Here is a 24,327-nt window from a genome sequence, read left to right on the forward strand (position 1 = left end):
TAGTACATTAATTTGAATAACGTTGATGTTATTAATGAATAATTAAGGGGAAAAAAAAATTATGGCCGGGGAAAATTTTTTTGTCTGTCGAGTAATTTGTCGTTTGCCGATAAAGAAGATTTCGTGATGAAACGTCAAATGTTCTAGTGCCGAAGGGGAAATTTTCATGTACTGGCACATTGCGCCTCAATTCTAGTGCAGCACTAGAATTTTTCCCGGAATTTCCCCACAAAAATTCTCTGACTTTTCCCTCTGTGTGTTGGAAATAATTTTTTTTCTCCCAGAATTAAGGATACAATATTGAAAAAAAATACTAGAATTTTCCAGATACTTCAATTCACAAAGTCAATTTTTCTCAAATTTTTCTGGTCAACCAGTCGATGGCAAGGTGAATAAAACGACGTGTTGTGGCAATTCCCTCGCATGGTGACCAGTCTAGGGTTAAGGTGTCAATATGGATATATGTAAATACTGACTGTTTTTCTTTGAATAAAAACCGTGTTAAAAAAAAGTAATACTAGTCACTTAAACTGACAGAAAGGATTAGTTATTGTTAAAGAATAGTCTCGCTAGAATTAGTCTCGCTAAGTATGCATTCGTTAACAGTTAACAAGAGTACATTTGGGAAGTCTTGACTGGAATTTCATCTTTCAACTAGGCCATTCATTAACTATTAAAGAATACTCATTTGGTCATATTCCACTCTACCATTTATTAAAAGGAGGAAAAGAACAAATACGCAACAATAGTTGATAAACCTCGTTAACAATAAATGAATCATTCTATCAGTGTACTTATGTCTACAACAATCAACATTTTTTGCATGGTTGCTCTTTTAATATCGTTTCTCTTTAAATATTATTCCTTAGCGGGGCGGTACATACACTGCTTCCCCTAGTTGCAATTGCCTTTTATTTAAGAACCATTAATGAAGGAAACATTCTCTACTTCAGGAGTAATTTATTCTCTATTCATGAAAAGTGACGGTGGTTAAATTAAATGTATTTCGTAGATGATCATTGTGATTATTCATCACAATTTATTTTACATACACTTTCATCGTCATGACTAAAAATTAATTACCTTATAATGTCTGCAAATTTCTTATTCAAACTTATCATGAATAACTGATCGAATCCCTAGAAAGTACGTGTCCTGCGAAAATTTTTGGCGAACCAAGACCAAAGAATACATCTAATTCTCGATTAAAACTTCACGATTCCAATCTCTCTAATATAAAATGATCATGGACGCGAGTTTAATCTGATTGTGAACCCTGCTAAACAGTCAGCGTCAATAAATTCAGGAACGTGGCACCATCGACCTTTCTCAATGAGGCACTAACTCGTAAAAGATTGGTTAATCGCATATTAATGACGACGAATATGGGCAGTACTGATGAAGTAACAGGATCAACTTCATTGCTAATGCATTGACGTTATAACAATTGTATGATAACAGTACGTATGGCACGATATAAACCTTACCCCTTTATCACGATCATTTTCAAAGGCGTACACACAGGTATATACGACAAAGGCTGAACAACCCGTGGTCGGTTTTCTCCCCCATTGTTGAGTAACGGATCGAACTCATGGCGTGTCTGGGGCTACCTCACGACTCACAGATCCCAACTTCCAACCATAAATAACAACGTAACTTGGGCGGTGTACTTCCATTCGTATTTTCTCATCCCGAATACATTTGGTGCTTATTTTCATATTATTTCTTTTCCTTACAACACAATTTTTTATCTTATACATATGCCTTCGGTGTACGTAAAGATTTATTCATCCGACTTTGAAACGTCGTTTTCATTATATTCACCTAAAATATACGGACTATAAACTGTTCGAGTTGATGCTTTACGGTTGCCACCCTACGGAGGATTCTGAGAATAATCTGTAATTGGTCGGATGCCCTTAAGGGGTTCATCGATAAAGCTGCTTTTTTTCCGTTTAAGATTGCCTCACGAAATGCAGTTGAAAATGAGGGCAACTAGAAATATGAATAAGTTCGTGTCAACTGTATTCGTACGTTTGGTAATCTCTGTAATTATGTTTCGGAGGGTTGACTCGTGTATTTCTAAGCTTTTTCACAATTGTTGATATGTATATGGATATTGATTGATTCATTGACGTTTATCAACTGTACATTATGTTGTAACAAAGAAACCAATAAGTTACAGTGGATATACATGTGATTAAAAAAATTATCCTGGCAGCTCCCAATAAAAGAAAGTAAAGCTGAAAAAGAAGGTATAGCTGAAGAGGAAGAAATAAAGTGGAAAGGTGAGAAATTACAGGAAGCTGTTCAGAAATCTAAGGGTGTTCACGGAGGAAGGCACGTAAGATCACTTTGAACGGGCAGGAGCGTTGGGAGATCACGAATGGAAAAGGGAAGAACATTCTAAACATAAACGGCAGACACGTGAAAAGAGCGTCGAAGGGATTCGGTTCTCAAGGGCTTAATAAGCAGAGGATTCACCTCACCTCGTATTGCACAAAAAAGGAAGTTTCTGAAATTGAGAACATCCCAATGTTATGTCGGGAAGGACGAAACCTCGATACGCCACAATGACTGTGGGCCAGTAACGGGTAAAAATGCCCCAAAAAATTGTGATGACTTTTTCTGAACAATCTCCAGAAAAAAATATTTTAATGATAAAAATTGCAAGAAGCAAATATTTGCAAATTGAAGTTCGAAATTTAATCGATTGAAGGTAAATTGATGAAAAATCTTTTGATAAATTTGCATATATATCCCATTAACTCGTTATTTCAGCCGAATCTTACAGTTAATAGTGCGAACAGGAACATTATTTCGAAAAGAATTACAATGACCTTTTTTCATGATTTTAGTAATTTATATTTTTATCTGATTAAAGTAAGTTTTACAATAAATATAATTTATGACTTACGTGAACAACTTTGTCAATAGCCCGAGCCAAAATTTTACCGAATCTCCCGACGTAGTTTCAACGTTTTGAACCTACATTGCTTTGATGTTCAAATTCTCCGCCGAATTTTCACTGTACTTTCCATTTATCTCAACGTGAAGGCCCATGGACGTTGAAAAACACTCAATATCCACCGTATATTGAACGTACTCTTAACGTTAATGACGTTTATATTCTGTTAACGTACGTTGTAAGTTTCGATGTCCACATTTGATTGTATCAAAGTCATTATTGACGATAATTAAAAAATTCATTACCGTGTTAAAGACTCACGTAACTGAATTATTAGTGTTATTACATTTATAACATTAGTTCGAAGTTCAAATAATCGTGCATCTGAAGGGTAAGGTGGGTCCAAGGGTCAGAAGGGTTAGTTGAGTATAAGGGTCAGATGAGTAGAAGGGTGAGTTGAGTCCAAAAGATTACGCGAATCTAAGGATCAGATAAGTGAAAGCCTCAGTTGAGATTGAATGTCAGTTGAGTTTAACGGTGAGCTGAGCCTGAGGGTCAAAAGAGTTCGAGAGGTCAGGCAAATTCAAGGATCTGTTTTGTAAGGGTCAGATAATTAAAAACCTCAGTTGAGTTCAACTGTCAGTTGAATTTAAGGGCCAGTTATGTGTAAGGGTCACTTGAGTGTATGGGTCAGATGAGTGCGGAGGTCCTATTTGGCCTGAGAGTCAGATGAATCTAAGACAAGGATAAGGGTCAAATGAGTCTGAGGGTCAGATCGATTCTGAGGGTCAGGTGAGCCAAAGGTCATCTGACTTTTGAACTGACCCTTAAACTCAACTATCACTAAGATGCATCTAACCTTTAAGCTCAACTGAGACTTATACTTATCTGACCCATACTCAACTGACCCTTATATTTGCCTGACCCTCTTACCCTTTTGACCCTCAGATTCGTGTGATTCTTCGGACTCGGCTGACCTTTATATCCATCTGGCCCTATGCTGTAGGTTTCACGCTTATTGATAAAAAACCCATCTGGCCCTCATACTCATCTAATCCTTATACTCATCTGACCCTTAGATTCATTTGACCCTCAAACTCAATTGACCCTTAAACTCAACTGACACTTGAACACAACTGGTCCTTAAACTCAACTGAGCCTTTTACTTATCTGACCCTTACTGAACTGACCCTTACATTCGCCTGACCCTTCGTATTCTTTCAACCCTTAGGTTCAACTGATCCTTAGATTCGCGTGAACCTCCAGACTCAACTGGCTCTCACACTTATCACGGATCTTTACACTCACTGACTTTTATATGAAGGTTCCGACCCTTAGATTCTTTAGAGCTATATGGTCTCTAATTCCCTCTCATCTGCTCCCCCTGCTCCTTTCCTCTTAATTTCCTGTATTACTCTATTGCCTACTTTCTTTCTGTTTTTTTCTATTTTTCTTCTTATTAGTTGCTTATATAAATCCGAAAAAAATACAACTAGCCACAATCAACTGTACAGCTTAGAAGCATACCGGGATATCCTGTAATCACTGACCTTGAGCAGTAGCGAGTAAAACCACAAAAAGGATGGGTGACCGAAAGGGAACACGGCAGAACTACAAGCAGAGATATCTCAAGAACCAACGAACCGATTCGTTTTTTTCTTTTTTTTCCATTTTCGTTTCACCGAGTTAATAATATTTACATTCTTGCCATTCTTCAACCGATTAATTTACGCAAGATTTAATCAATTAATCGATGTTAGAATGGAACTGGTAGTGTGAAGAGGATAGGGGGAGGAAGGAAGGTGTTAATGAGACCGTTAGGGGCGCTGTATTCTAGGGTTTTTTCGTATTGTGCGGTCGCACTGACTGAAGGGAACTAGGGTTTTCCAACATGGCGAAATGCCCGTATCAACGAATTTCTCTGTACCAAATAAATTAACATTTAACGTTTATAATCAAATCAAAAGTGTAATTCATTCATACCGACAAGAACATTGGCGCCCAACAGCTCGACTCACGCCAACTGAGGACGAATGAAAGCTCATAAAACCAGTGAAAAGTGCAAATAACTATCTGTCGTCATTGGCGGGACGATAGACGCCGTGGAACACATAGCAACTCCCGGTCGGTATGCATACGCGCCACGAGTCGAAGTGAAAAGTTTGGATCATTTTCAATGTCAAATATAAGCAAAAATCTCCAAAAAGTATTGTGAATCGAAGCATCATTCACGTGAGCATGCATCAAGCTCAACATTCACACGATCAACGTCTCGTCGAAAGAAAAATCATAACATAACCGTGCAAGCGACGCTTGAACGCACACATGTACACATCATATGTGAGAACACGGCATATTCATACGAGCGACGCTTGCACATCCACAAGCAAGCCGAGTTCTCACGCAACCATTTCATCGTGTCGGGGCGGCACACACACACTCACGCAACCGTTTCATCGTACCGGGCCGGTACACATTCATCTGCGTAACCATTTCATCGTGTCGAAGCGGCACACAGTCATCTGTAAGATCATTTCACCGTGTCGGGGCGGCACACATTTTCATCCATAAGACTATTTCCACCGTGTAGAGGCGGCACACACACATCACGCTCGAGATAACCAGGCGGATATATACACACATACACACATCAGACCACGCTTGAAGGACGACTTCGGGTTAGAACTTCAGGCTGCACTGATGTGCGAGACAATCTCCCCAATGTCAGGGCTTCGAGAAATTACAGGTTAGTGAGTCGTTCAATTCCTTTATCCTTATCATTTAATTTGCACAATGGCAAATCCCTCTCAACTTAGAAGAGATCGAGGTATTATCGAAGGACAAATCATGAGGTAAGAGACATTTTTCAATGTAAACCCTCAGGTGTCAGCAGCAGAAGCAACAGTCAGACTCAAGAAGCTTGACGAATCATTTAATTCATTTGCACTAGTTCAATCAGAAATCGAAGAGCTTCCCCCAGAAGATCCGGCGCCTCTTGCAACGTTCAATCAAGAAAATGAAACCGAGCATCAAGAATTTGATAACCGTTATTATGCAGTAGCCACAAAAGCCCAGGCAATTATTGACGTTGCACGTGAGGCCTTGGAAGACAGGCGAAGAGCAGCCAGACCACAATCACATCAAGACCAGAATGGTACCCCTCAGATGGTTGAGGTGCAGTAGAAGAACAAATTCAAACTCCCTGATCTCAAACTCCCAGAATTCGATGGCGATTTTTCCAAATGGATCATCTTCAAGAACAGCTACGTCACTGCCATTCATAAGGAAGCAGGCATTTCTCCGGTACGCAAACATTTGTATCTCATCGGCCTGTTACGAGGGGACGCGCTTAAGGTCATCGAGAATATTGACCCCTCTGGTGAAAATTATGAGCAGGCGTGGAAAATCCTTAACGACACATACGATAACAAAAAGATGTTGATAGAAAATCACTTGGAAGAACTATTCAACTTCCCATCAATAACCAAAGAGGACAAGGCTGAATCCATGAGAAAACTGATTTGGCATACTCAAACTCTGGCATTGCAGAAAACCCTTGGCCAGTCAGTGGATCAATGAGACACCATGATTATCCATCTTGCACGAAAACGACTGGATTATCCTCAAGCTCCAAGTGCAAAAGGTGCTTTGAATCTCACAACACACTTCTACACACAGATAAAAAATCTGCAGATAACTCAGCATCAGTAGCTAATTATTTGATGGATTCAGGCGATACAGACCTTATAATCAGTATCTACTGTACTCGAAACGCAGAATCATAGATTATACTGTCAACTGCACAACTGTACATCCAGGATACTAGTGGAGAATTCATAACTTGTCGTGCACTATTGGACCCAGGCTCTCAGTCCAACCTCATGACCAGCGAGTTAGCTACAAAGCTGAGACTCATTTCAACCAACCAGACTAGGCCTATCAGTGGCATCAACGATTTTGGACCCAAGAATCGATTCCAGACATCTCTCATCTCACTAAAGAGGAAAAATTCGGTGAAGAACAGTTCACTGATACAGTACAGAGGGACGACGATGGTTGATTCATCGTACGTCTTCCAAGAAGAGAACACGTTGAACTTGGTCACTCCAAGGATCAAGCATCACGTAGACTTCACGCTGTTGAAAGAAGATTCAATCGAGATCCTGAACTGCATGAAGCATAGAAGGAGTTCATGGATGATTACATCGACACCAATCACATGACTCTGATGAAAGATACAAGCGATGCTCCAGACATCTACTTCATTCTCCATCAAGCGATCGTTCGCCTTGAGAGCGTGACGACAAAACTCCGGGTTGTCTTTGACGCATCAGCTAAAACATCCAATGGAGTTTCTCTCAATGACAAACTGATGACAGGACCAAACTTGCAGCAAGATCTCTTCAAAATAACATTGAGATTTAGGACTCATGAGTATGTTATCACTGTTGACATTGCGAAAATGTTCAGGCAGATACTCATTCACCCAGAAGATCGATCGATGCAGCTTATTCTGTGGAGGAAGAGTTCAGATGAGCTTTTGAACACCCATCAACTGAATACGGTGACGTACGGCACAGCATGTGCACCATTCCACGTCATGCGGTGTCTTCATGAGCTAGCAGTACAACACAGATTAGAATTTCCCCTGGCATCCAAAGTCCTCGAGGAGGACTTCTACATGGATGACGTCCTAACAGGTGGAACGACACTTCAGGTAGTCATCGAGTTACAGAAAGACTTGTCTGAGCTTTTGATGAGAGGTCAATTCCCACTTCGTAAGTGGGGATCAAATGATCCCGGTATTTTACTCCATTTCTAGAATGAGAGAAAGATGGACAGTCTACTCACAACAGATAAACAGGATGCTCTGAAAACTTTGGGACTTTTATGGAACTCTTCATTGGACATTCTACAATGCAAGGTGGAACTGTCTGACAGACCAGCCAATAGCAAATGAGAAGTATTGTCACGAATTTCGCAGATTTTCGACCCACTCCGACTCGTCGCACCAGTTCTGATCAACGGCAAGGTATTGATGCAGAAATTGTGGAAAGAACAACTTGATTGGGATCGACCACTTCCCCAAGACTATCAAGATGTTTGGGATAAATATTATTCATCATTGACATTGTTCAATGTTCTGGAGATACCCAGGAATGTGAATCCACATAATGTTGAAGGCAAATTCGATTTATTCGGATTTGGAGATGCCTGAGAGCGTGCCCTTGGAGCATGTTTATACGCGGTCAGCACGGACCATCAGAGTCGACAACAGTCTTATCTCATATGCTCCAAGTCCAAGGTGGCACCTTGCAAAGTGATCTCAGTGCCCAGGTTGGAGCTTGCGGCAGCATTATTACTCACACAGCTATGTCAGACAATCAAAGTATTACTTCCTGATAAAATTGATAAAATGAGTCTTTGGAGGGATAACACGATTGTATTGGGTTGGATAAAGACAGAACCAAGTCTCTTGAAGACTTTTGTGGCTAACAGAGTTAGCAAAATACAAGAACTGTCACAGAATATCACTTGGCAACACGTGCCAACTGATGAAAATTCAGCTGATCCACTATCACGAGGAGTGAGTAGTGAGGACTTGAAGCATTACAGACTTTGGTGGCGAGGTCCATTGTGGCTGGAAGAGCCAAAGCAACATCCTACACGCCAGAGTGAGCCAGAAAGAGATTTACCTGAGCTGAAGCAAGCTTCAGTCACCCTGGTATGCACCTGGACGTCAGAACTACTCCAAAAGTATTCATCTTACCCGAAGCTATGCAGAATAATTGCTTATTGTTATCGTTTTGGTTCCTCATTGACTGGCAACAGGAAAACTGGTCCGTTGGGTATTGAGGAATTGCAAAAGGCTGAGACGACTGTCATTAAGTGGGTTCAACAAGAGGCTTTTTCAACGGAGATACGCTGCTTACATGAGGATCGTGAACTACCTCGTAAAAGCCCCCTGAGCTCAATGCGTCAATTCCTGGACCAGGAAGATCTGATTCGAGTTGGAGGAAGACTGAATAATTCTGCAATGACAGACCATCAGAAGCATCCACTCATATTGCCTCCGAAGACTCACGTAACGATACTTATTATGCGTGGAGAATACCAATGTCTTCGACACTGTCCTCCAGAGCAGCTGCTGCATGCGGTACGTGAAAGGTTTTGGCCAGTGAGTGGATGCAGAGAGGCGCAGAAGGTGGTGCGGAAGTGTGTGAAGTGCTTCCGGTTCAGACCTACGGTCCCTGATGTCCTGATGGGAGACCTTCCTGAAGATTGTGTCAAAGGACATTGTCATCCATTTTCAGTTACAGGTATCGACTACGCAGGCCCAATACAAGTCAGAGAGAGCAAACGTCGTGGCAGAATTCACATTTCAAAGGGATATGTAGCTGTTTTCGTTTGCTTCAGTACCAAGGCTGTCCATCTGGAACTGGTCACCGAGTTGGCTACTGAGGCATTCTTAGCAGCTTTGAGTCGTTTTACAGCACGATGTGGGCTCTGTTCCCAGTTGTTCTCTGATAATGGGACTAATTTCGTTGGAGCTTCAAGAGAATTTGAAGAAGTTTACGAATTCCTGAGCAGAGCAGAGCCTGAGATTTCAACGGCCCTCTCCCAACGCCGCATCGAATGGAACTTCATTCCTCCTCATTCTCCTCCCTTCGGAGGTTTATGGGAAGCCGCCGTCAAAGTGATGAAGTGGCACCTGCACACCGTCACTCAAGGTCGAGTCCTCACATTTGAGGAGTACAGCACATTGCTCACTGAGATCGAGGCGATCTTGAATTCAAAGCCATTGACTCCCCTGACAAATGATCCATCTGATCTCTAAGTCCTTACCCCATCCCACTTCCTGATTGGCGACTCACTACTCCAGTCTGTACAGACTAATTTTCTCGAGGTTTCAGATAATCATTTGTCTCGTTGGCAGCATTTGACAAAGCTGAAACAACAACTGTGCCAGCGTTGGCGGACTGAGTACCTACAGGAACTGCAGAAGAGAATCAAATGGAGCACATCAGGTGCTTAGATCGAGGTGAACTCGCTCGTTTTGATCATCGAGGATAAGGTACCACCCCTCTAGTGGCCCATGGGTCGCGTGGTGGAGATCCACCCTGGACAAGATGGCACAGTACGAGTGGTTACTGTGAGGACTCCCGCTGGCCTCTTCAAGCGAGCAGTCAAGAGGGTTTGTCCTCTTCCAATGGACGACGGAGTTTAGTCAAGATTTGAAATTTTCAGAGTCTTTTTGTTTTGTTAAAAATGAAGAATTTAATTGAAGTCGACTCATTTACTAAGAATTAAGTAGAGTCATTGGGTTACCGACGTCGGTGGCCGAGTGGATTAGACGCAAGTCTAGTGTGCGAAAGGTTGTGAGTTCGATTCCCTGTGGAACCGAATTTTTCAACGGAAGGCTCCGGCGAGCGCGAGGTTGCTAATAGAGGAACCGCCTTTACCGGCATCGGTTTTCTGTGGTTTCCCTATGCTACTTCTATGTTCTATAGAAGTGCGAATGCGGTACAGTGTAGAATCCACAGCCGCATGCATAGGGTTGGATAGAGTGCCGAATGGGACCCGAAAAAGGGACTCCGAGGCCGTAAAAAAAAAAAAAAAAGAGTCATTGGGTTACAAGTTAAATTCAATGCGAGGCTTAGATATTGAGCATTCATATTCTTAAATATTGTTTTAGTATCAGACTACATTCTTCCATTGTTTTCTCATTTATTTTGTTTGACTTATCCAATCTAAGTAAAAAATACATGTTATTACATATATCAATTGGAAAGAAGACCGTTCAAGGGACCCGGAATGTTAATGAGACCGTTAGGGGCGCTGTATTCTAGGGTTTTTTCGTATTGTGCGGTCGCGCTGACTGAAGGGAACTAGAGTTTTCCAACATGGCGAAATGCCCGTATCAACGAATTTCTCTGTACCAAATAAATTAACTTTTAACGTTTATAATCAAATCAAAAGTGTAATTCATTCATACCCACAAGAATAGAAGGAAAGAATGTACGGTGGAGGAACGTTGGGGATACATTTAGTTTCAACCTAATTTCAACGTACAATCTGGAAAAAATGGAAAAAAGAGATTTACGTCGAAAGTAGGTTGAATCCGTGTATTTGAGCCTGTACACTGGACAACGTATTTTCAACGTCCTAAACTCACCAGTGGACCTTGAAACTACGTTAGGAGACCCGGTAAAATTTCGACTCGGGAGGTTACACTTATGTATTCTTGCAATTGTTATTATACTAGCGCCGCTTGCGGCCGGGGTGTTGATGCCCCTTTCATTATGCCCTTTTTCCTGTCAGATTCGATATTCCTTTTTTCAATTCATTTTTTATAATCATTCTAATTGCAAAAAGCAACGTAACTGATGGAAATAATATGTCCCAATTTATTAGCTTTAAATTTTGTTAATTTTTCATATGGCAATAAATGACCTGCTCATGTGCTAATTGCTATGCTCACTGAATAAAAGTCCGATCTCAATTATAATCCACTTTCTTCTCGAACGTAAGCCAGAGAGTAGATTTCTGGTGAAAATTCATTTTTATAATTAGTTCCCTTGTTAATTCAATTAATCCGTTGTTCATATCATCAATATAATCCCACGCTTAGAATATCATCACCTAATGTTTTCAGCGCCAAATTAAAAATTAAAATTTTAAATAATTGTTTGACTTCTGCTCTATCTTTTTTTGAGAGTCTGAAATTCACATTAATTATTCAGATAATATTACATAATTATCATCATTTTTATTATTTGCAGTTATGGAATATTGAGTCAAAGAAAAAAAAATTCAAATAGAATTAAAATTTAGAGAGGAAAAATCGCGATCCGCCCAGCCGGGATTCGAACCCGGGTCTCCCAGTCACGCGCCGGGCGCTCTTCCAACTAAGCTACCGGGAACCACGGAAACTCTCTCACTCCAAATTCAACTCAGCACGCTGCCTAACCACCTTTAGGCATAAAATAAATTCAAATAGAATTAAAATTTAGAGAGAAAAAAAAAGCTTTTTTTGTTTAACCCTTCAGAACTCGCGCTATAAGCGCCGCGTCGCCTTTTTCAAATTTTCGCTTGCCTCTTGCAAAATTGAGCTTTCAAAAAATTGGAAAAATTAGAATGCCTAGCTTGAATCATTTAGAATGGATTCGCAAGGTTCTTATCCGCTGAAAATCCATCAAGGCTACGAAAAATAATAAATTGTTGAGGCTTATACGCAAAAGCGGCGCCGTACCGCCCAGCGCGAGTAACGAAGGATGTAAAAATTTTAATTCCGCTGTTGCTGTTTCCCGCTCGCCGCACGCTTGGCGCGTACCTATGAACGTGACAACGCTGCGTTACTGAAAGCACGGGCGGCGCAGCGCTCACCACGCGAGTAACGAAGGTCAGTGGCTGAGCGCGAGTTCTGATGGGTTAATCATATCAGAAATTTGTAATTTAAATATTGTTACTATTTGTTCAATGTGAAATAATCGATTATCATTTTCACTATGTTGCATTTAGATTCTTCTATACTCAAGTTAAAAAATGTCAGAATCTCTCATAATTCTAACTATTGATTCTAATTAACTTTGAAGGAAACCCCAGTAAACGCACCATTGAGGAAGTTGAATCATTCTATTTTCCTGTGGCCTAAAGGATTTGGGCAATTATAATTTGTTTATCAATCGAAAGTACAGCCTGATTTGGTACAGAATATTCATCGTTTAAATGAGAATTCAAGCAACTTGAAAAGTTCTCCGCTTTACATGCTGGTTAAAAGTGTTGAATTTCATTAAATTTACAGTGAAATTTGAAATTTCACGACTTTTTCCTCTCAAACTGAAGTAAATGTCTCTCGCCTGAAAATTACTACTGAACTGTCCATGACATTTGAAATTTTTTTCCAACACTATAATTACTACTTAGTCATAATTATTAGGGAACATTTTTTAAATCTTCTAAAAAAACATAGAAAGTCGACTGTTCTAAGTACGGTCGGAAAATTGCGATTTTCGGAGACCAGGACTTTTTTTGCTTCCGAATGGAAGCTTTATAATCATGATTTTTTTTCGATTTCTGAATTTTGGGTGGAAATGCCTAGAAATGTCACGAAACGTGAATGTGCGCATGTGTGTTCGTATGTCCAGAACTGTCCCCATAACTCGAGCATTATTGAGGCAAACATGCTGAAACTCTGGCTAATTGGTACTACTGAGATTCAAATTTGTGCTAAATTTCAGCTCGATCCTTTGAGCGATTCCTAAGATACAGCGATTCTTCGAAAATAGTTTCTTGCCGATATCACCTGGACCGATTGGATTCTTTTTTCAAAATACTCGTCACGATGATACGTATTTAATTGGATTGAAAAAAGATCATTACATCCTGAGCAATGTAATTTCATTCTCGTTTTTTCATTTTTTCCTTAAAATTGCTTGTTCGCACGGAAACTTGAAAAATATTAGAGATAGAAACTTGACACTTAGTATGATTTTAGGTTTCATGGTAACAAAGTTTGGGATGCTGGATAAACGAAATCTTTTGGTTACTATCTCAAAAACTATTTGTCCGATGTCATTTTTTTTTCTTTCAAAATGTGCGTTTTCAGGCCATTTATCTAGATCTAACAAAATATGGGTACCATCCCATTGAAATCATTCAAGATATCGTCATTTTTGTATTTTTTGCTCGGAGTTCACTTTTGCGCACTATGACATGGGTAAAAGTCAGCGAAACATTTTGAAACTTTGGTTTCTAGTTAGGATTGTAAAGGTTGTAAAGATTGTTAAGGAACATTCCTATATCAAATTTGAGGTCTATGTATTTGATAGTTCTTGAGATGAAATAATTTACCCAAAATTTTTGAGAAAAAAAATAACGCATCTATATTTCAACGTCCATTTTCACAGCAGGATTATTGAGGCAGCCATACAACATGAATATTGTTGCATGAAATTGCAAATTTATTTTATAGAAATAGGGGAAAATGAGTGCGAGAAGCCTTAATATTTTCAAAAAATGGAAATCCGTATGCCTTCATTTTTTGAAAACACATTGGGATTCATTCGGAAGCCTACTACTAATGAAATTTCGTAGAAATGAAAATAGGGGAAATAAACATGGAGAGCAGCAGTCATATGTAATCTTTCAAGTGGCTTCTGTCACACTGCCTGTTTATTTAACTAATTCAATAATAATATATTTTTCACTCTAAAAATAATCGTTTCTGAATTGTAACGAATTTTTCCCCTTTCAGAATTTCACCAAAATTTAATTGGATGCCTAAAAATATTCTTCTGAAAGTTTGAGCCATTTCCAATATTCATTCCTAAGAATGTCGAAAAAAAGAAATTATTTGCAGAATCTCGTTCGAAAGACGCTGATTATCCATGCTTTATTTTCGAACGTTTCCTAGCCAATTCGATGAAGAAATTGGACCACTGAAAATCTGTAAATAAAAAGTATTTCGACGTTTTCATTTTACGGATAAAATTTAATATTCGTTGATTTTGGGATATACCTACGTCTTGGTTTCATTAAACATAACCTCGAAAAACAGAAAAAAACTTGGAAAAACTGGAGATTAATTTTGTTGATTCCAACCTTGGCATTCAAGTTAATCTAATTATCAATCACTCCAATTAGTTTGTCAGTTCTTAGCACTTATCACTGAGAAATTACTTCTAATTCAACTCATTATAAACAAATACATGTGTAGGAAACATGCTCTGATGTACTTTATGCTTGCACGGTTTTTTTTCTTATGTGGGGTTAGAAGTCCGCTTTTAAATTCACGCGCATTTTTTTGAAACATTGAGGTATCATCTTTTACACCGCCATCTTGCAGTATTTCTCCGCAACCTTGTACTAATCAGCTGATGTGATGCCCAGTTCTATTCGATTAATCGAAATCGAAAACAAAATAATCGATTATCGCCATGAAATCCGCCATGTTCGATTAGTGACCCGTGTCGCTTTTTATATAGGACTAGCGCCGCCGCGGCCGTGACGTTAATGCCCTTTCATTATTCTGTTTCTCATTTTTTCTTTGTGTTTCTTACAAGATTTAATGATTCATCATCGTCTTAGTAAACTGAGTGTTAAGATTAATGGACACAATGTTTATCGGTTCATCACCTATTCAATTTCAATATTTCAATAAGTAATTCAGTAATTCTGAATTTCTGTGCGCACTGAATGATGTTCTAACTATAATTATAATCAAAATTCTGTTCAGAGTGCGAAACAATAATTATTAAAGTTCTCACAACCCAGAATTGTTTTGTGTTCGCCACCCCTTTGATTCTCTTTTACACCATTTCAAAAACATTTAATTATTTTTGCTGGAAAAATTATATGACCGATTCTGATGCTCCTTCGCTAATTCAGAGTATTTTCTCCTCATTCATAATCTTTTATACAACTTTATTCAACNGTTTCCTAGCCAATTCGATGAAGAAATTGGACCACTGAAAATCTGTAAATAAAAAGTATTTCGACGTTTTCATTTTACGGATAAAATTTAATATTCGTTGATTTTGGGATATACCTACGTCTTGGTTTCATTAAACATAACCTCGAAAAACAGAAAAAAACTTGGAAAAACTGGAGATTAATTTTGTTGATTCCAACCTTGGCATTCAAGTTAATCTAATTATCAATCACTCCAATTAGTTTGTCAGTTCTTAGCACTTATCACTGAGAAATTACTTCTAATTCAACTCATTATAAACAAATACATGTGTAGGAAACATGCTCTGATGTACTTTATGCTTGCACGGTTTTTTTTCTTATGTGGGGTTAGAAGTCCGCTTTTAAATTCACGCGCATTTTTTTGAAACATTGAGGTATCATCTTTTACACCGCCATCTTGCAGTATTTCTCCGCAACCTTGTACTAATCAGCTGATGTGATGCCCAGTTCTATTCGATTAATCGAAATCGAAAACAAAATAATCGATTATCGCCATGAAATCCGCCATGTTCGATTAGTGACCCGTGTCGCTTTTTATATAGGACTAGCGCCGCCGCGGCCGTGACGTTAATGCCCTTTCATTATTCTGTTTCTCATTTTTTCTTTGTGTTTCTTACAAGATTTAATGATTCATCATCGTCTTAGTAAACTGAGTGTTAAGATTAATGGACACAATGTTTATCGGTTCATCACCTATTCAATTTCAATATTTCAATAAGTAATTCAGTAATTCTGAATTTCTGTGCGCACTGAATGATGTTCTAACTATAATTATAATCAAAATTCTGTTCAGAGTGCGAAACAATAATTATTAAAGTTCTCACAACCCAGAATTGTTTTGTGTTCGCCACCCCTTTGATTCTCTTTTACACCATTTCAAAAACATTTAATTATTTTTGCTGGAAAAATTATATGACCGATTCTGATGCTCCTTCGCTAATTCAGAGTATTTTCTCCTCATTCATAATCTTTTATACAACTTTATTCAACGATGCCGTGAACTTGAAACTTTGATGGAACATCTAAAATTTTTTCAAATTCTCTATGAAATCCAGAAATTCTTGTGAATTTTGTTTAGAAAGCGTGGAAATTTTGGTGAAATTATGTTCTCAGATTTTTCAAATTATTTTCTTCTTTCCCATTTGAATCAATCAGAGTACAGTAGTTGGGGTCGCGTGACTCCTTCACATCAGTTTTATTTGGTAAATTCCGCCTTTTCCTATCAATTGTTATCCCATGATTTATTCAAAAACTCTAATATTTGAGAGCTACTGAAAATTTGTTCTAATTTCCGAAAAAACTCGTGGATTTTTTTTATTTTTTCAGAAACTCTCATAATTGTTTTAAATTCTCTGGAAGCTCGAATCATCTTACATTCGAAAAAGATCGACAATTTTCTGATTTTTGAGGGAACTTGTAAACTTCCTGAAGGTTCCTATAATTCATCCCCTATCCATCCTATTTGAAGTTGATTTTATAAAGTTGAAACACATCGTCACGAATTTCCTAAAATCTTAATATTCCTGGTCTTAAGTTAAGACTCTTAACAGTTTTAGCTTTGCATTGTTATCTCAGTCAAACTGAAAGGCTCCTTTTTCATATTCGCTAGCACCGCCGTGGCCGCTACGCTGATGCCCTTTCCTTATATCTTTTTTCATTTTTTTCCTTGTTTCTTTCAAAATGAATGATTCATCATCGTCTTATTATACTGAGTGTTAAGATTCATGAAAATAATGCTTATCGGTTGATCGCCTGTTTAATGTCAATATTTCAATAAGTGCTTTACTAATTCTGAATTTCTGTGCTCTTTGAATGAGGTTCTAACTATAATTATAATCTAAATTCGATTTTGAGTACAAAACAATAATTATTGAATTTCTCACAACTCAGAATATTTTAGTCTTCGCCGCCGCCTTGACTCTCCTTTACACCTTTACAACAGCAGTCAACTATTTTTCTGGAAAAATTATAAGGCCGATTCTGATACTCTTTGGCTAATTCGGAGTATTTCTCGTCATTTACCATTGTTCTTACATTTTTATTACATATTATAGGACTTGAAACTTCAATCATGAATCATCTGAAAGTTTTTCAAATTCTCCATAAAATTTCGAAATTTTTGTGAATTTTTTTTGAATGTTTGTGAAATTGTTGAGAAAATTCGATAAATTTTTCGAATTTTTCAAATTATGTTCGAGCTCGTAACTCTTTCATATCAGTTTTATTTGGAAAATTCCACCTTTTCCTATTAATTGTTCTCCCATTGTCGATTCAAAAATTCTCTGATATTTAAGAAATACCCTCACAATTATTTTGAATTCTTCGGAAAACTGTCGTATCATCTTACATCCGAAAAAAACTGGCTATCCTCTGAATATCATCCCATGTTTCTAGCACAAAATTGAGAATAAAAACTTGAAATGACATTGTGACTTCTGTACCATCCTTTTTCATTAATCTGAAATTCGTCTTAATAATTCACAGTATATGACACAAATATCGTTATTCTTGTTCTCTACAATGTTTAAATTTGTTTTTTTTTAAAGTGAAAAAATTGATCATGGTTTTCATTGTGTCGCATTCAAATTCTATAATCGTATAATTCTAGCTACTGATTCTAATCAACTTTCGAGAAAAACTTACTGAACGCAACATTCAGAAAGTTAAATAATTCTATTTTCGATTTGGACAATTCTAATTGCTTCAGCATCCGAAACTATCGAGTAATTAGGTACAGAATGTTCATATGTTGAATGAGAATTCAAGTAACTTGAAAGTTTTCATCTTTATGCTGTTAAAAAATGTTGAATTGCAGTAAATTTTCAGTGGAATTTTATACTTAATGACTTTTCCCTCTCAAACTCCTAAAATTTATTATTAAACTGTCCTTAAAATTTCAATTTTTTTTTTCAACAGTATAACTGCTATTTACTCATAATTATGAAAGAATATTGAAAAAATATGAAAAAAATAGAAAGTCAATTTTTCGAAGTAGACTAATAAAATTATTGAAAAATAATTGAAGAATAACTGAAGAAAAACCTCATAATACTGGGAAATTATTGTTAAGTAAATGATCTGAATGTGAATATCAGCAAAACAAAAGTTATGGTTTTCCTAAGAGGTGGTTCCCTCCCCAAATTTAACCATGACTTCAATCTCCATGATGTTTCTGTGGAAATTGTGAAGAGTTACGTTTATCTCAGCGTCACGTTCTCCTCCTCTGCCCTGGGAACCTTTGCCGCTAAAACGGCGGCCTGCAAAGGCAAGGCAACGACTGCCTCAGCCTTGAATAGTCTCACCAGGATCCAGGCTGATTCATGGGAGGGAATCCGCAAACTCTACTCGAGTTTAGTCACTCCCATCTTACTCTACACTAGCTCAATATGGGGTCTACGAGAAAGTGAGCTCAAGACGTTGGAGACAGCTCAACTCGACTTCCTTAAGAAGCTCTTCCATCTTCCTAGAAATTCCCCTGGGTACTTAATCAGGCTGGAAAGTGGAGTGGATAACATCCGATGTGAAGTGATCAATCAAGCTCTGAGGTGGATCGTCATAGTATTGAGATTGAATGGAAATCGCATCCCCAGGATTTGCTTCTTGAGGCTCCTCGCCCTGGCTGAGGCTCCCCGAGACCTACTATCCTTCGCTGTCAAACTCAATTGGATCCTGCAACTCAAATCACACCTGGAAGACTTGGACTGTGATGATATCTGGACTAACCTATCACCAGAATACTGGGAATCCAGGATTCCGGAGATAGTACAGCTGATGAGAGCTCATTGTAAATCTGGGAATCTATCCAGACATCACCTCTCCTTATCCATTGAGATGAAGGTGGCAAGGCTCCCCTGCGACTCTTTCGGCGACTTCTACCCTGAAAGATGCCCCCTGGAGTTCACCAGACTGAAGATGCAAGTGAGAACGGCCAACTCACATACACGATACTTGATTATCAACGGTAGCCTTTACCAGTACGATCCAACGCAAATCTGTACTCTCTGTCTCCAACTCTCAAACGAAAGCCTTGCCCGCTCCTGCATCCCCCACAAACGGAAAAAAGAGTTATTTCGGAACTCTTAGTGACGACTTTGTTGTTTCCGGCGTTATCCGGCTCGGCGAAACAAATGTCATGCGCATGGGCCCGTGGGTCTGGAGTAGAGATCGTCCTCCTGTCGACCCGACCATGTGCCGACATTCGAGTACCCGGAGACGGTGACGTGCGATGACCGAAGCGGTAACTGGTGGCCGAGAGCGTGGGTGGTCGTGAAGTGGGTAACGGTGTTCCACTTTGGTTGGATCAGCCTCTCGGCGTCCCAGGCTCTGAGGAGTCCCGGCTGATTCGCATCTAATTCTGAAAACACTCCCGAGTCGAAATACTCGGGAAGCGAAAGCCTACTGCGAGGGTGAAAAACCCTCCAGGACGAGAGTAAATTCACTTTACATGGGGGATTAGGCCGTGAGGCTTAACGTCCAGCCTGAAACAGTGGCTGGCGACGTTTGGCATACGATACTCCTGGTGGACCTCGCCTACTCTACCGTGTCACACTGATGCTAGCTGGGCAGCCCTTTTTGCCCGGCCACAGAAGTCCTCTGAGTGGACGAGTTTGCCTCAGAGGCCGGTTTTCGTCGAACCTCCCGTGAAGGTTCGGCTGGCGCCCGACTATTGAGCGATAGAGACGGCTAAAAAGTAGTTTGGATTTTTCCTGGGTGAACAACCCGGGAAAATATCCTTACAAAATGGCGCCCGACGTGGGGCCACGCCAATGGAGTAGGAAAGGAAACCCTGAAAATGGGTAAGTGGAAATTATCGCATAGATAATACGAGGAGAATCGAGAAAATTGATTCCCCTCGAACGTAACGAATTTTATTTATTCCTTGAAAAGGGAAAAATAAAATTCGAAATGCACGAAAATTTGGTCGTGGGGAGATTCTCTCAGAAACTCGATGTTCTGTCTCCTCGACACCCGGGGGAGATGGCCTTGGGAGGACGAGTTTATTTTCCCCGACGAAAGTTCGAAAGTATTGATTTTCCGCTTGGGAGGGGTTATTCTGGCTGCTCTGAGTGCTGTTCTCCTCGCCACCCGGGGGAGGATGGTCTTAGGTGCGGGGCATTTCCTTCCTTCGACCGAAAAATCGAAAGAAGTGGGTGAAAAACAGAAAATTCTGCAAAATTGAATTTTCCTCTCATAAATGTGCCAAAAATGCTGAAAGAAGCATTTACCGACGCCCGGTAAAGAAGACTATTCTGAAAAGAATAGCATTACCGACTGCAGGTGTCGGAAGTACAAGTTCCGCCCGCGAGGGTGAGCCACGTGACGGACAAGTCGCGCGGAAAAACGAAATTGACACCTCTGATTGATATCAATCAAGGGTGTGCAAAAGGACTACCTAAATATGGAAATTTAGGTCGGAGTCTAGGTCACCAGGGGGGACCACCGGCGGCGATAAATCAAATTGATACGCGCCCTAATCCCCCCACCCCCAACACCTGTGAAATTGGGGGAAATGACCACGGGAAGCGTCCTTTCCCGTCTTGACCGCGTACGCGACAAGACGTGTGAATTTTTGACGCTCCCCGGAGACAAGTACGACGCGAAGCAGCCCACGTGGTGAGATACCCGTGAGCAATGCAGGACAATACCCGGGATAAACTGGTGCAGAAGGTGGTGAGAACTGCCGAAGGAGCCCACAAAGGTAAGACGGACTCTCCGGAGTCCGAGGCGAACCTCCAGGGTGCAAAACCCCTGGCAGGAAAGGGAGCGGATGACCCTTCAGTACCGCAAGGCACTGAGGAAACCGCCCCATTTGATTTCACGTCCCTTTCTATTACAGATCGGGACCTGACGGAGGCAGAGCAGGCCGAGATGGCCTTGCTGCTGACGATGGACGAGGAGGGTGAAATCCCCTCACCGGAGTTTGAGCCTCTGGAGGCGGTGTCGCAAGTGGTAGAAATTACCACGACCGCTCCGTCTCCGGTCGCAGAGGCCACCCGGGCGAAAACCCCGGAGGAGAAGGACGCTTTGGCGAGGAGTTTGGCGGCCATACTGGTCGAGCACCCCGAGTTGATGGCAGCCATGTTTGCACAGTTGCCGCAATTCAACCCGGGGCCCTCCACGTCGGCTGTGCCGCCGCCTCCTCCCCAAGAGCATATGGAGGTAGAGGACGAGAAGTCCTCTTACGCTTGGGTGACAAAACACGGGCGAAAATCCCGTGAGCCGACCTCAAGGAAGGAAACCCCTGCAGCCCCAGCGCTGGTCCCTGAGGCCACGGAGAGGAGCTCCAAGGCCAAAGGGAAACTGCCGAAAGGCAGGAAGGAGAAGGGGGAGAAGACGCCAGGGCGAAAAACCCCTGAGAGGAGAGGCCCGGATGCTGAGGCGAGGGAGGTTTACTCCCAGATCCTTCAGCACGGAGGGGAGGGAGCCACAGAGGCAGTTGGGGTGAAAATCCCCAAACGTCAGACCTCTAAAGACGAGAGGATGGTCCAAGCGTCTCCTCTCGTCGACAGCACCCCGGATCCGGAGGAGACACGCAGGGCGGCCAAACCTCTCCCGATTCCCGCACGTCTGTGTTGGAATTGCAGGAGGGAGGGGCATGAGAGCAGAGAGTGTTCTGCCCCGTATAGGCCGCACTGCAAGAAGTGCGGAGTACCGTGCCCTGGGCCGTACTGCAAGTCCTGTGCTGAAAAGTACAGGACCCAAGGACCTTGGTGTCCGGCGTACGGACAAAACATCCCCAGGGCGGACTTGAGGAGGCTGCAAAAGCAGCTGAAGACGGAGAGGAGGGTCGAAACGACAGTGAGTGTCGCAACGCCCCCCCCCCTCTGAGACCGCCTCACGCACACCCAGGAGGAGGGCCGAGACACGCCCCCAGCCGAGGCGAAGGGAACGCCCCACTTATGTGGTGCAGGGGGAACGACCCCTAAATCCTGCCGAGAGGGTTGGAAAACACCCCACCGGGCAAACCCGGGAGTGGAGGGTCAGGCCCTGTAAACTCCGGAGAAAGGAGAGGAGGAACCTGGAGCGGGCTGCGAAGCTCGCCCTCCAGGAAGAGGCTGGCAAAGAGGGTGCAATCCCCTCCGAGGAGGAAGCCATGGAGGAATGCCTCTAGGCGAGTGGGTGGAAAACCCCACGGATGATTTTTGGGAAATTGGTATTTCCTAAAAATGCAAGAAAGTCCTCGGTTTGGAAAATGACCAGGAGACAGACACGTCGGTAAGCCCGCCAGAAAGGCACAACCGACGAAGGAGAGGGGCGAAAGCCCCAAAACAAATAACTATTCACACATGCATGCAAATTGGGTAGTAGGCGCCATCTAGCGCCTCCCCGATCAGAGTAACAACTGTCGGTAACCCACCACAGTTGAATGGCAGTCGGTAAGATAGGAATCTTCCTTGCCGGCTGATGGAACTAGTATCGGTTGGTGAGAAATGCCACTAGATGGCGCCACCTCAGTCGAAAAACACTGAAAATGCCGAGAAAGGTTCTTTTGGTTGGGAAAACACCCCCCAGTACCGCCAAAGGCGGGAAGCGAGTATTTTTTCAAATACAGAAAGGGGAAAAGCCCAATAAAAGAGTGAGGTAGAGGGAAAAGTGCCTGCAAAGACATGAAATACCTCCAGAAATGTCCGTAAACGTCCGAAATGACGGGAAAAGATCGGGACAAAATAGAGAATCGCCCAGAACTAGTGAGTTTTCGTTCAGAAATACTCACTAGATGATCCTGGGGATTTATAGGGGTTTTTTCTGGATAAGGAAAATTCCCCAAAGAGCCTCCGGAGTAGCCGCCGACCCAAAGAAGGGGGCGCCACATACTCGGAGAAGGAACAAGAGTAGGGAGGACCCCCCACTCTGTACTGCAGAGTATAAAAGGAGCTGCAGAGCTCCCAGAAAACTCTTTTCTGTCGTAAAGGCAGAGGTTGAATAAGCCTCCTGACTTTACGGAAGACTCCCTGGGCTAGAAATGGCACCAAAGAAAGATTTGCTGGATAAGCAAACGGAAGGGGGAGACGAGGAGAAAACCCCTGAGACCTCGGTAGAACCGAAAGGTTCAGAAATGGATCCCGAAAAGGGAGCCAAAAAGAAGACGCAGAGGAAACGCACTGGAGAAGTGACGACCTCGGAAAGTAGTGGTGGAGAATCCGAGGCTGAAAAAGTCTCGAGATCGAAACCAGAGAAAAAGGGGCCGCTCTCAGAGGAGGAGAGGGCTAAAAGGCCAATCAGTCCATTGGTGACGGATTGGAGCCTTCCCTTGCCGAAGGACAGGCCAGGCCAAGGGGCCGAAAGGTCCTCAGAGGACCTAGCCTCGCGAAAGGCAATACTAAAAATCTTCGCTGAAGAAGCGAAGAGGTTAGAGGAACAGCTCCTGACTTCAGGACTGATCGGAGCTGCAGCCCCTCCCCGCAGAGGGCGAGGGAGACCGAAAGGCAGCAAAACCACTAGCCGAAATGCTAGTGGAGCTACGACGCCGACGGAAGGAATTCCGGGCGTCACGGTAACGAACGCCACGCCAACGGCTGAGGAAATACTTGCTCAGGTGCAAAAACTGAGCAGGGAACTGAGGGGACAATTGGGGCCAGCAATGGCCAACCCTCAACAGAAGGTCCGAGAACCAGAGCCTGAGGTTCCGAGGCAGTCTCCCACAAATCCTCCAGGGCGAACAGCCCTAGGAAATGATTATGGGGAAAATGAAAAATACGCACGCCGCAGAGAGCGTCGTAGGCAAGCCTCCGAGTCAAGCACTACGGAGAGCGATTTTTACGGCCGCGAGGATCGTAAGAATCGTTATGAGAGCTCTGGCAAAGCCCTGGATTATTTAACCAGGTGGGGCATATCGTTCTCTGGGCAACCAGACGAAGACGTGGAGGATTTTATCTCCGCAATTGACGATGCGAGAGACGCAATCCGAGTTAGGGAAAGCGATCTCGTGAAGATCCTGAAAG

At 41.7% G+C, this 24,327-nt stretch overlaps 1 protein-coding gene across 1 annotated transcript; it reads left to right on the top strand.

Moving 5' to 3' along the window:
- Positions 1 to 7,103: 7,103 nt before the first annotated feature.
- Positions 7,104 to 9,749, top strand: LOC107043207. Its single transcript, XM_015264574.1, has 2 exons — positions 7,104 to 7,689; positions 8,131 to 9,749. The coding sequence occupies exons 1-2, from the start codon at positions 7,104 to 7,106 to the stop codon at positions 9,747 to 9,749; spliced, it is 2,205 nt and encodes a 734-aa protein (XP_015120060.1).
- The last annotated feature ends 14,578 nt before the right edge of the window (positions 9,750 to 24,327 follow it).

This window comes from Diachasma alloeum, unplaced genomic scaffold (assembly GCF_001412515.2).
Source record: "Diachasma alloeum isolate Michigan unplaced genomic scaffold, Dall2.0 Dall_scaffold_00556, whole genome shotgun sequence".
Lineage (NCBI taxonomy): Eukaryota > Metazoa > Arthropoda > Insecta > Hymenoptera > Braconidae > Diachasma > Diachasma alloeum.